Below are 14,504 nucleotides of genomic sequence, written 5' to 3'. Positions count from 1 at the left end.
GAGGGCCAGAGTAGCGCGACAGGCAGAACAAACATGGCGCTCTGGGTGGATGAAAAGCATCTCTCCCTGCGGCCACTTGAGGCCAGTGCTCGTGCCTAAGGACGGTTGCTGTACGGGTCACGTGGACCACTGACCCACGGCGGAGACGGTGAAGTGACAGGTGATGAGCCAGTCGTGAGAGCGCCGAGACACTCAGTGAAAAAACGGTTTCATTCCCGCAATCAGCGCTTAGAGGAGCGTCTTTGGGGAGAAGCGGCAAAGCGGCGGAAAAGTGCTTTCCACCCCCCGTGCGTGCCTATGCCGTGAAGTCGTGCGCGTGTGTATTTGACCCAATGACACCAGACAAAATACAGCCGAATGCGTGGCCGCGGCTCGGCCTCTGCGACTACACGACCGCGATATTAGTGCTATAAATTAGATTGCGGGCGAACTCCGCATAGCAGGACACAGGCATCGTGCTGGACGCGAAGATGGACACGGTGGCGAGTGGCTGTGGTGCCGAAGAGTCTTCCGAGAGCGACAATGAAACTGAGCCGGCTCGCATCTTCCACAGGAGGCTGTCCACCAAGAAGGAGATCCCCAACTCCGTGAGTATATATCGATATAGAGATTTTCGTGTCCTCTTTGAGCCCCTTCGTCATTCGATATTAAACAACCCCATCCCACGGAGGCACGCAGACCCTCCTTTAAGGACATGCCATTTCCACAGATGGCGAGGCAGGATTTGGAAATGTTCGGCAAGATTACTGAAAAATTCATACTGGACTGATTTGGGGATTTTGATTAGGACACGCTCCTGGAATATGAAATTACTCAAAGGTTTAAAATTAAGTTCTGTGCGGCCTTTGGGTGATGAGCACACTTTATAAGATAAAAGCGAAGGTCGCATCTCATTAAATTTTGGGAATTGTATTCTGGGCAATTTTGAATTAATTGATTCCATTGCTCACCTTCAACAGGTGTCGATATCCATTTACTCTGGAGAGATTGTTTGTCTAAATGAACTGAGAGCTGAATTACCCAATTTCCCACTCGACTGGTTAATAAACACAGGATAATTTTCTTTGAAATTTAGAAATCTGTCTAAAATAACCCCATCTCTTTGACCCGAATTTTTCATTTCCGCTGTTAAATGAAACATTCTATTTTTATATAATTAAAATTTGAATGAGTAAAGTTTCCTGGGTCGTGTAGAAAAAGTCGGCATTCCGTCAGAAATTGCGGTGAAATCCATTTGATGGCCCGAGGGAAAGTTTCAGGAAATTATAGGAGAACCTTTCACAAGTATCCATGCAACTTTCATAGTCTCGTCCGTCAGCTATCGTCTGCGTGTTTATATGAAACGAATAACCATTTCATGCTATATCGTTATTGAGTGCGACCGTGGGGCGCGTGAGGATGAGTCCCAACCGGGAGTGGGAATCCGGTGTGGAGGGAAAAAAAGAGTAACGAAAAGAAGAAAAGTGTGTCACCGCACACAAAATCGATTTTTGCGCTTTTTTGCTCCTTTTCTTCTCAACCACACGCTTCTGTGGTGGGGAATTTCTCACCCAGTTCAAATTATTTGTACAGCGAATTACATATCCAACGGGACGCGCCACCCAGCCACCCACCGCACACCCTATTTGAGCAGCATTATTGTCGAAAACCACGCAAATAGAGAGCGCGAATTGCTGGGGAAAGTAGGCAAATATTTGCACTTGTAGGACGCCCGGCGGAGCCTCCGAAGTGTCAGGGCTGAAGAGAGGTGACACCCCACTTTGGGGAGGAATCACGGCGCTTGTCGAATTCTCACCCACCGCCGAGTGCCACATTTCGGTGTCCCTCAAGCCTGACCTTTTCCCTTCCTGTGCATGTGCCTTCGCTCCCGAGCGTCTGCTTTCCCGCCCTTCAGCGGGCCGCACGAAGGAGAGCCCCCGAAGGTGGCCGCCGAGGGGGTGGATTATGGTAATTGAGGGTGGTTACACCCGTCAGAAGAATGGCATCACTCGCCTGGCGCAATCAGATAAGAATGAGTGATATACGGAATGCTTGTTGCGTTTGCCTCAGCCTCACCTTCCGCGGCCACTGGGAATAGAGGAGCATTGAAAAATTGCAGCGCATGGATGGATCTGTCTGTTTGTGGAGAAAAACCACATACTTTCAATACTCCTTTCTCAGCGATTATACCATCGCGACGGCCCGGAAAACCTCCCATCCACTTCCTCCTCTAACTTGGAATGTTTCACTTATCAGCTCGGGAGCAAGGCCAAGCTGGTGGGGCGGGAGTGTGGGAGAAAACCCGATAAGAAAGATGAAAAGACCGAAATGGTTTCCCAAGGAAGACTCTTCCATGTACACATTTTCCTTCATATATTTGTCATGATGGAGAGTGAGAGAATATAATTTCCTCTTCAATCACAAACTTTGAATCGCGATATTCCCACAATATTCCCAAGGAAAGTTGACGACAGAGAAAACTTATCACTCACACCCCTTCAGGCATTTCCGTCCAAGAGCCCCGGCGTACACCTCATTGTTCTTTTCCGCACATTGCGCGCTCAGCCAAGGAGGGAAATTGCGGAAGACCCGAGATAGTGGAGGGCAAAACAAAAGGCAGATGGTTCTACTATATAGGGAAACATGGAGGTATTTTTCTTTTCACACAAATTAGAGGAATTTCTTAATAACACCACACTTCTTCGGGGTGGATTTTCTGGGTGGGTGGCTGGGGGAAAAAGAGAGGAAGTACTTAGTGGAATTTCACTCTTGAGGATGCGAATGAGTTCCTCCCAAAGGATGTACACATGCAAGAAAAATGGGGTGGAAGTCCGAAGATGTTGAGCAACTTTAATCCCCTGCAAAATTAGCCTTTCAGCTACTTCACTCTGAGCAGAGACCCACCCTTCCATTTCCATTTTCACACACGAAGAACCCCAAGACACAATCAGAAGCTCGAGGGGGTTTCGACTGCCGAGAAAGTGTTTTATGTTTCCTGTGAAATGGTCTGTTAAGACTTTTCACCTCCCCGGCCGCCCGTCCCCAGCGGTGCGCCTGGTAAAATCGCCAATCACCCCACCCGGGCGGATGGTTAACATGAAACTATACTTTCGCCCCAGCGCCGAGGCTTGGCAGGGGGTAAAAAGCTCTGGGGTTCAAGGGAAGCGAAAGAGGATAATGATAATTACAACAATATACACACTCCATACCCACTTTAATTATGCTCCCCATTTCCATATTCCCACCCTCCTCAGATGCTCTCCTTGTTCAACGTCCTCACGATGGATTTTCCACTAGTTTGTGTGTGTGCGGCAAACATTTTAGCTTTTACTACCACTTTATACGTCATTCAAGAACAGTTTTGATGCCCTTTTCACTGTCCTCACCGTTCACATTCCACCCCACAATGGGTGGCCAACTCTTGGTCAGTGTTCTTGTGGATACACTTTCCTCCCAGCCTGATTTCTATACCGTAGAAAATTTTCGTGCTCGCATTGTTCGCACATAAAAAATGGGTTCGTGCTTAGCTATACATTTTAATGGGACGAATATAATCTCCGTGCATTCTTCTTCTATACAAGCTAAATTATTCAGCAAAAGACGTACAGAGTTGAGGGATTTCCCAGCCTGAATTCCAGAATTAATTTTCTGTACAAATTGAAAAATGGCAGAGAAAAACACGGATAAAGACGACTGTACAAGGTGAGGGGAGTTATTTTAAAATTTCTCCCCTCACCCAAAATAGAATCAATTATATCGAGCTTAGTGCGTTTGATGAGAGTCTTGATTTTCGTACAATGCGGGAAAATCCTCAGTTTTTCTACGTGTAGAAAATTCAAATGTCCATTTTGCAGACACGGTCTTATATACCCAAGAGAAGGGTAAACGGAGAATGCGTCTTTCTATCAAGAATCATTATCATATCCCATCCCTTTTTGGCTTGAATGGCAATTTTCATCCATGGAAATGAGGTGGTGAAGATGAGATTTGTGTTTTGTCGGGGACCGCACACAAAAGACGCTTTACTTTTGAGGGTGTGGGAAATATTCTTCATCTGCTCGGGTGTAAAATGAGTCAAGATAAAATTGACAATGGGAATTGTTTCACAGCATCCGATAAATTTTATGTTTATCCGCATTTACGTTGAGCAAAATTTATTGCGTCAACTCTTCGGATGTCGTAAAAATTTGGCGAGGATATTTCAAAATTAATAAATCATCCCCCATCCATTTGGATTATAGATCCTGGCTGCTACAGTTGAACCTTTTCCGCCCAAATTCACGTGCGCCTCACACCACAAAAACCATTTGGAATGCCTTCGTGGTTTTGCGGGTGCGTTTGTCAGAGAATTCGTGTGAGGATAAATCAATAAAATGTGTACGGAAAGCATGATCGATTACCATCTCACCTGCGCCCCAAAAATGTGCTTCATCTTCTCAATCGCTGTTGTCTCTCTCAATGTCCAATTCAGTCTTCAATGAGGGAAAAAAATCTCCCCATTGGAATTCACTGTCAGTCTCTGCGGGGTGACAATGCAGTGCATCGGACATAAGCAAGGATTTCGTTCTGTTCTCATCAGCAAATTCGTCCTGAAAGACTTCCCAGTCACTCTCTCTTGCTCTCAAGCCAAAGTGGCGCAACAGAGGGGAAGGATAGCTCACACTGTGGAGATTTTAATCATTTTAATTGAATTCCCCACAGTTGTGCATCCTCCCCTTTCCCCCCATGAAATATTCATAATTTTCCAACACGATATAGAGAAATCTCTGTGTTCGATTCCACTCTGAATTTACATGCGATTAATCATCTGAGGGAGAGAGAAGAGAGGCTGATAATTGGGGAATTTTCCGCTCAACTTGACCTAAATTCCACGAGGGATTTATTTTCGGGGTGCTAAAGCTCCCTAATTCGTATGTAAACGCCATTGCAGTGGGGAAAAATGGGTCTAATTTGATATATATTATTACTCATGAGCCTCAGAATATATGAACAACGCGCCCTGAGAGAGAGACAGACATTCTCTGATGATTTGCCTCACTCACATTGTGTGGTATCTTTTTTGGTGGAAAAGCGCCTCGTCGCTTTCATGGGCAATTAGGCAGATTGCCTTACAACAGAATGTATAGCGCCTGAGGGCGCTTTGAGAGCGGCTTTAGATTCTAATACACCAAGTGCCGATGCAACTAACGAGCTTTTCGGGAAAACACAGAACGATGCTGGGTGTGAGATGAAATCCCCATCGCACCCAGTGAAAAAGGCACCACTTTATCATGGTAAATAGAGACGTGGCACGAGTGAAGAATTTTGGTGGCGCGCTTCGAAATATGGGACACCGCACCCCTAAAATGGCTAAAAGATAAAAATGGACGAGCGAAAAGCTCAGGCTGATGTGCGAACTCCTTATGCTCCGGCCGATTAGGCACAAATCCCTGCAAGATCCCGCCAGATGAGGATGTTAAAATATTTGAATTCATAAATTGAATTTCAATTAAAAACGGCTCAGAGCCCGCTTCCCATGGAAATTCTTATTGGTACGAGGGATTTGTGTATTTATTTCGAGGAGATTACTCGTTTCGCGAACCTTATGCATGGAGTTTTCGATGATTTGATGATTATTTAAATGCATGGGAGAGCGCGCTGGAAAATTTTCCGCATAGATTTCTGTGTCATCTCTTCTGTGTGCCTCAACACGGCGTGACTTCAAATATACATTTCCATCGCGGTGCGATGGATTGAACAACGCCTAGTAAACATCGAGGGTGAGTGGGCGCACTTAAGACCCACCCCACGGAATGTCTCGTTAGTTCGTGCTTCCGGCTCACGGCAATATTGCTCCGCATTTGTGTATTTGTACGCTATAGCGTTGCCACATAATGTAAATGCGAGCATTTTACGCCAAAGTCTCCGCACTGGTACATAATAGTAAAGCCGAGGCACTGCTCGAGCTCCTCGCTCTCGTCCCAGCGCCACTCTGTTGTCCCTGTCGAGGTGTCGTTCCGCTTCGTTATGTAGTACACAAGCGCCACAACAGGTGCTTTCTCTCCCCCTCACTTTTCCTCAGTCGTCCTGGGGAAAAGGAGTGGAGAAACTAAAGCTCCGTTCACAACCGTCACCGCAAGCTCTCGCTCTCCCTCTCTCAGTCACTCTCTCCGCTCTCAAAGCTCTCTGCGAAGTGGGAGGCACTTAAGCTGGCCCGGCTCTGGCGGGATGAGAGACTTAATGGTTAGTCTTCATCAAGGAAGCTCATCAGATGGGGAAAGGCGCAGATTTTCCTATGAAATTGCAAGGCAACAGAGCCGCAAATTTGCATTTTTCAGCAATAAATCTACTCGGTTCCTATGGAAATTTTTGAATTTTGTGAGAAAAAGCGTATAACAATTAGCCTCCTGCCCGAAGGACTTTCCGCGGAAAACAATGTGAAAAAGCACCCTTGTCGCAATTAACCTTACCTTGAGGTATTTATTCTTTTGTCTGCCTCTCGTCTGTAGGTCGCCACGAAAGAGGGTTTCCTCATGAAACAGACGTGGTCCTTTCAGCGCTGGCGTCGACGCTTCTTCCGCCTTAAAGGTCACAAATTGTACTACGCCAAGGATTCCAAGGTGAGTGGCATTGCATAATTACAGATCCACCTGGCCAAATCCTTCCTATCACACTGCGGTGAGCACTGATTAAATCACAAAGAGTGACTGTGGATAAAATTCCATTAAACAAACAACAATGGCCCAACCCATCGCTCACATACATAATCCGCGATATTTCACCTGCAATTTACCCAGTCACTGGATTATTCAACGCTTTCCTCCCGCTGAATAAATGGCAGAAGTGACTGGTGATTTTTAATTGAAGTGGAAAATTCTCACTTCCATCAATTTGCTGTCGAGCCTATGGATGAAGATTGATTGTTCAGAGTGCTCTGGTACATCAGCTATAGTGCAGGATTAAAATAAAAAAAAACACCTACACATATAATTCACTTTTGTATGGTTTAAACATGCAAATGGATTTCAGTTGCAGTGGTTTTATGATCCATATATAGAAACCTTTGGCATATCCAGCACTTTCTATAGTGTAAATATGGAATTGCACTGTAATTTTAACTCTGCGGCCTTTTATCCTTTCATCCCTTTCACATCCACATACTGACATCCACGCAACGTAGTGTTGTTAATTAATTTACTAGCGATTTGCATAAAATTCTCTAGATGACGTATTTGCAAACTTTCTCGTAGTTTACTTTCGTCAAAGGACAATTTGTCCACAAGTTGCAAAACACGCAAGGTCCAATGGTTATTCATAGGAATCCCCAGACGCGGAATGTCACTGCAAAAGGCCATTGACTGCCTGGAAAAAAAATCCTCACTTTCATCCTGGCACGACTTGATGGGGAATTAATTAAAATTAATTAAAATTAGATAAAGTAATTAAAAGTTTGCCAATAGTGTCATTCAACTTGTTGCTCACTGTGACAGTGACGATCTTCTGGGAGTTGCTTTGGCATCATGAACTGTCCGGAGCTCACGTGAAACTTTACAATAATATCGCACATAAATTAATCACATTTTCCTCCACTCGGACCAAGATTCTGCCGCCGAAGTTGGGCGATCGGAGCGATGAAAAGCGGGAAAATGGAATGAAATTACGTCCAAATGAGTGGATAACAAGTGAAATGTAAATTTGATATTTGCCCGCGTGAAGAAGATGCGAGAATTTTTTTTTCTTTCAGCACCCAAAAGAGGAGCTTCGCTGAAAATAAACAACATTTCGCCATTCCGAATTTCGTGCGCGGATAGGAAAAAGGAGGAGTGGAAAACTTGAGAAATAATACAGAAACTCCCTCCAGTGAAGATTGAATTTCACATTAATCAAAATGACGAGACTTCTCAAGATCCTCTTTCACTCCACTCAAGAGCTCGTGTCTAAATTTGTGTGGAGAAAAAGTTCTCCTCCACTTGTGTTTTAATTTTCCCCATTGTCGAATCCTCGACTCTCACTTCCGGCACCTTTTTTTTGCATGCGCGCCGCGACCTCAGGGAAAAGCGAGGGAAAAGCAATGATGTCGATGGCAAAATTAACTCTCAAGTTGCGAATATAGCCAGAAATGATCATGTACATTGCCATTGGCGAAGCAGCGGAAAAGTGCGACAAAAACAAACAATTTGTGGCTTTTGAACTGAATTTCCTCACGTCACAACAATAAACCGAACTAAATATAATGCAGCCAGCGAGAATGTGGAAGTTTCGCATCATTTGTTTGCTTTAAATCTCAATGTATAATTTCAATTTAATCACAAGGTTACCTTTTCTGTTTGAGACACACCAGCAAGAGCCAGACTGCGCCTCACCGTCAGGCGATACTTTGTCGAGGAAAACTGACAATTAACCTTGTGGTTGGTCTTCGTCTTTCTCCGCCGTGCCCAACAGTCGACGCTGGGGAGTCGCAACCCCCGAGGGCTGATAAGTACACGCACGTGCTGAGCAGTAACATCAGTGATTAGGGAATTCATGGAATATTTTGCTTAATGTCGCAAGATTAAGTGGAATTTCGGAATCTTCCACTTAATCACCTGTTCTGTGTATGAGAGAAAAAGCTCTCTCCCTCTTTAGCAACAAGGCAGGGAATCACTGATACTCCATCATTATCCCATTCGGCATTTTACTCTATCATAAAGAATCTATATTGAAAGACACTTAAGCGCCAAACTCGCCATTTGTTCCCACAATAAAGGATCTATCAAAGTTTTAGCTGCACTTCGCCACCCCTCGTGAGGCCACCCTCAACCAGACAGTGACGAGAGCAACAGTGGAAAGCCATAAAGCGACTCTCCGCAAACCACCCTCTAATCCACCCCTAGAGAGGAGCTGTGTAACGCGCCAAGTTGCAATTATCGCCTTATTACAAGCTCCACTATTGACTGCGAGCCACGATGGATACACGGGGGTAAATGAAAAACACCACAGGACATCCCCATTTCACCCGTCCAGCCAACACCAACCCCGTCTGGCTGTTGCAGGAATTTTTCAATAACGCCAATGAGATGATGTTGGGTGGATGTCATGCAATTACCAGCAATTTTGCACTCAAAATTCACTTTGTTGTCTTGCAGTCTTTTATGACTCTGGCTGCAACAATTCTCCCATGAGATTGAGGCTCCATTAAATGCTCCCCTTCGCTGCACCCTGTCTCGTGGCAAAAGAAACCAACTGGATGCGGTTTCACTTGGGGAATTCATCAAAACAGAACAATTCTTGCGAATTGATTAAAAATTCTCCCCCGAATTAGCTAATTAAGCGTCTGTTTTCGAAGGATAACACGCACAGGAGGGCAATTTTTCACGATGACGCGGAAAATGATCCGAAATCGAGGAAGTTTAATCAAATTGGCCCAGGAAGTTGGTGTTTATATGGTGATGTCCGAGAGAGAGAGAGAGCCTTGAAATTGACGTGCCAGGGCAAAATGCCGCCCTCCGGAGAAGAATGTTATTAATGGAAGATGAAATTTCACATGGTAATGAGAGGAGAGCTGAAATTAATTGGATTCTTTGTTGTTTTTTCCCTCCCAAAGTGCGCACAAGGCACTTTGCACAAACTTTCTCCACTCGGAGGCGCTATCTTCAAATATTTGAACGCACTGCGAGTTTGCAAACTTTCACTACACTTCATTATCCTTGCTGCCTGCCTATACCCCCAATTTCACCCTCGTCTGCTTCCTGGGGGCCGCTGGAGTGTCTGTGTGGGGAGGCATGATTCGCCCTAATGAACGAAAATCATTTGAATTGTCTCCTCTGGGAGGCTCTTGCAAAATCTCTGCACAGACACTGTCTGTCAAGCTCGTGCCTCCCAAAGTATGGGAAGAATTTCTGGAAATAGTAAGAATCATATGTGTCTTCCGCATAATGTTTAACTTTCCAGCAAGAATAAATATTTCAGTAGCAAAATCAATCTCCATCCTCGGGGTGTTTGTTGACTCTTTGGAAAATCTCAATAGTCTCACAACCCATAAACTCCGTTGAAAGGGTGAAGTTGGGTTGAGGGAGATACAATTCTGGAAGGTGTGATGTTTATGCGGAATATCGAAGCACAGGACAATGCTCGTGAGATGTTTGCGGCGTTTGCGGTCAGTTCTGAATGTGACAGACTTGATTTGAAGATGAAATGCACTAAAGGCACATCGACCTTGTCCGCAAATTAGCTTATCATGATGTTCACATGAGAAATCATGACTTTCGGATGATAAAGTTAGAGCATACAAATTACTGTTCAAATTACGAAAAGTTCCTAATTGCGTTTTCCTTTTCCATGTAATAATTTGATTTTCAATCTTGATATTCCAAACTCTTTGGTTTCTAAAGTTTTGCATGAACTATTTTAAACGAAATTATATAAAATTAGTTTGACCCATTTACATGAAATATGCTACATCTGAACTTGCACAATTATTTTCCTAGCCAACTACGGAAAAAAAAACTCTAATTTTCACAATTTTTCAACAAAAAAGAACGGAAAAGTGTCATTCCAACATATCTGGTAGACAAAAACAATTAGAAACTTCTTCGGTATTTTAGCATAGAGAACAATTCCATTTTAGCGTCTCGATGCAGATCTGCAAACAATTCGTTAAGCCTCCATTTGGAGAGAATTGGCAGAGAATTTCTGTGTTGACACAATTCGTTGTCAGGATTGGAGTGCACTTTTGCCGGATTCAATTCTTGTGCTCAATAATTAATTCGACAGATTTACTTGAGCGGCAAATTATATGCTGAGTCCGAATGCCTCGGAATATTCTCACGGGAGATTCTCTCGAATTTTCTCACGGTGGGTGGCCTCTCGTGGGGTGGCGAGCAAGGTGGACCCGCGTGAGAGCGCGCATGTGAGAAAACCGAGAGCGAGAGAGCGGAGAGAGCGCAAGTGGAAAAGGCGAGAGCGGCTCTCCTGGCTATGAGTTTCCATGTGGGAAATCGACGGCGAGAGCACGAGGCTCTTCTTTGGCGCTGGATTTTCCTCTACAAAACCAGACGGCGCGCTCGATGTGTCGTCAGTTGGACTGCGAACGCCAAGCGGCTCCAAGCATCAGAACAGACCGACGAGAGCATCCACGCATCCGCTGTTTTGGCCCTGCAACAACTTACCTTTTGCTGTGTTGTGTGTCAAAGTTGAAGGGACACTCTGTCCGCCACATTTTGCCTGAACTTTTTGAGTGTTGAGTGTGATCTTCAAGAGCAATTCCCGACTAAGAGCAATACACCACTTTCCCGATCCGCGCGTCCTGTATTTTCCCACACCCCGAATCTCCCTTTTTATACTCTTTCTACTCACATTAAGCTCTCTCCTCCTCCTCTTCCTCCCCGGCCGCAATGCTTAAGCACCATCAGCTTCTGTATCCAAACAGGTAATTTCATACCTTGTTTTCGTACATGATCCAACCCGCACTGCATCACTTCGCCCATGTAGACACGTACTACAAGAACGTCAATTAGACAGTCAGCACTTTCATGTTATATTCATTAGGGGATTGTTTATTCCGGGCCCGATGCGAACATTGTAAATAATCGATTTGCCAAGAGTCGCAGGAGAAATTAAATTCGAAATTTCCATACTTCAAAGAAAGGCACATAATTGAAAATTCAGTTCACAAAACCGCAAACCGTGTAATAATTCAATTTGAGATCGCATACAATGAGTGCTGGGATGCAGAGCGGCGCTGGCAAAATGATAAATGCACGACATGGCGATGCTGAGTGTGTGTGATTCAGAGACATCCATGCTAATTACCGTGCTCTATCATCATGTGCTCAGTCCAATTTACCCCCTGGCATGCAATGTCGTCGCCACAAAAAGACTGCAAGTGCGGCCAGTGCATTTTGGTCGCGTGAGCGCGAAAATGTGTGTGTTTTGGTGGGAAATTTCTATGTCAAATGAGGTTATTAGCACCGCGAAGGCGTCGGAAGCGAATGTGAAAATTAAAATCGGGACACTCGATGGGTGTTAAAATAAGAAAGCCACGATTCTATTTCTGCGCTCCATTGGCTAAAAATAAACCCGCTCATGATCTGCTATTGCACATTTACAGTCCAGTTGTGTGATTTCACAACTGCGATATTGGGAGAATTTTCTTTTGATTCAAGCCCAGCGCCATATGCTCTTCCTCTCCGCACACTGTTAACCTATCATGCTGATCATCTCGCCAACACTAACCATATCCTCACGTTGTTTTCCTAGCACAGAAAAAACGCACAATTTACATGGCAATGCGGGGTGGATTAGCCAAGCACACCGGATGGCAAGTGAAATTGGGTTAAGGTGTCTATACTTTCTATTTAATAAGCGTCAGCGGCAAAAAATGAGTTCAAATATATATTTTGTATATTATATATAAAGTGAACTTGAATATAGAACGCAATTTCCCAAAAGTTTGAATCACTTTTCTTCACTGTGCACTGATGGAAGACAAATTCTTGGGGGAATTCTGAGGTTGATGCTCTGCCTCGAAATTGATTATGTCGATTGGCAACGTCCATCGTCCTCTGTGGCAAATGGAAATTCAACTTTCCAATATATATATTGCCAGCGCATGGAAAACAATTTCACTGTGCTCCCATGTGACGTCAAACGACTCATATGCGGAGTTCAATTGAATGCGGCGTGGAATTTGCTCAATACCCGAGCACAATGCGCCCCTATTGGATGTATCAGAAGCGAATAATCTGGCCACAGAATGCGGGAACTCTCACCACCAGACCACTCCTATCTATTAGTGGTAGATCAAGTGAAATTCCCAGCTTCTTGCGTCCTTCCGCCCTGCATTTGCTCCACTGACTCCATTATTATTGCTCACAGCGAATCAATACATTTCTGGGATTGTGCTGAAATATCGCCCCTGCCACCTGAAGGTCGTGTCCCGTTCTCAAAAATAGGTCCTGACCTCATTAGGCACTCTTGCATAATCCTCTGCTCCAACTGCAGCCTTGCGCCTGCCGAAGCCACAAATGCTTCGGTGGGAAGAAATCACAATCACACTTGTGAGGTGGGAAAAGATTATTACTAACCTGTTCCTCCACTAAATTAAGCGATAGCTTATCAATATATTGATTGGCAAAGTTTTCTAATCCAATCATATAGAAGCAATTAGACAGTAGAACCATCAACTTCGACACCCCAGAGTCGAATGATACAGTTGTGTGCTTGTGACCTGAAAGTTGTTTGCTCTCCTGAGAAATTGTGGACTAATCACGAATTACCACCTCGTATGAGGTCAATATATTAGGCTTCTTTCGTTCCCTCTTCAAAATCCCACAGGTGATAATTGGCGTCGGTGATTTGTGGTCTCTCATGCGAATAACTGTGCAGAAACATATCTAAATCATCGAGTGTATGTGGATTTATGTTGTTATCACACTGAATGCCAGCAACGCAACTGTTTTTCCCATTCCCTTCCACCCACCGCACAATGATCCAATTAACGCACATTAAAAGTTGTGTGACGTAGATTAATTAATTTCACGGCAACAAGGCGGCAAATCACAATATCAGGCCCCTTGAGATACTTCCTTATCACAATAATTGTGTCAAATTACATTTCTCTCTCTCAATGAACGACAACAATTCCCCCGTGTTGCTGATATTTCTGTCTTACGACAAGAGACATTCATCGAGTATTTATCACTTTACACCCCCCCATCGAAAGGGTGCTTATTTTGGGATCATCCCCTTCTCGCCCACGATGATATAGTGACAAGGAAATCCACAGCGACATAATGGCATTTCAATAATCAAAATGACAAAAGTCCTGCTGAGGTCACACGTGATCTATTACCTTATTCTAACGCAATCCTGACGCAACAACACAAAGTGGCCACATTCACACTTGTGTGTGTGTCTTCTTTACGTGGATCTTCAGTGTGAGAGATGAAAGTGCTTCGCATTGGCATTTGACAGACAATTCGGGGTCAAAGAGTATCGAATAAACAACATCCGAGGGTGTGTTTCCATCAATGTTCTCCACCCTTCTCTGTCGCACTGCATTTCCAAGGAGTGGCTCAACTGTGTTTTCCTCCGCAATCTCACCTTATTTCGTGCCACAATCTCACTGAGAGAAGTGATATTGCAAAGTGCCGGGACAAACACGATTGCCTACAAATAATCCCCGGCGAAAAAATTGGCGCCACAGATGGAATATAAGTCTTTAATCGCGTGACATTGAGAGCTATTTTTGAAATTGCGCCTAGTCCACACAATATTGGGCCATAAATCTCGTGGGAATCCCGTAATCCGACTGAATGATTCATGCAAAAGTACCGGTAATGTACACTGAGATTCCCCAAAAAGCTCAGCCCTTAAACATACATGAGTGGTCATGGGAAATCCTGGGAAATCTGTAGGAGTATATGCTGCAATATAATCATCAATTTATGTGTATTACACAATTTCACTCTCCAGACAGTGATACCCCAATTGCTGTACGGAAGTTCATCGGAAATGATGAGTTCCATGGAAGAGGATGGGATAATCCGCTCATTGCGTATTGGAAT

At 44.3% G+C, this 14,504-nt stretch overlaps 1 protein-coding gene across 1 annotated transcript in view; it reads left to right on the top strand.

Annotated features, from left to right (window-relative positions):
* The first annotated feature begins 470 nt into the window (after positions 1–470).
* The window catches only part of LOC132264811 (diacylglycerol kinase eta), a 49,115-nt gene continuing 35,081 nt past the window's right edge, over positions 471–14,504 (top strand). Inside the window, 2 exon segments of the mRNA XM_059765138.1 lie at positions 471–587; positions 6,468–6,578. Of these exon segments, the coding sequence (XP_059621121.1) occupies positions 471–587; positions 6,468–6,578 (228 nt within the window).

This window comes from Phlebotomus argentipes, unplaced genomic scaffold (assembly GCF_947086385.1).
Source record: "Phlebotomus argentipes unplaced genomic scaffold, Phlebotomus argentipes genome assembly contig_2, whole genome shotgun sequence".
Taxonomy (NCBI): Eukaryota; Metazoa; Arthropoda; class Insecta; order Diptera; family Psychodidae; genus Phlebotomus; species Phlebotomus argentipes.
The sequence above is the reverse complement of the archived record's forward strand: the minus strand, read 5'-3'. Positions and strand labels throughout refer to the sequence as shown.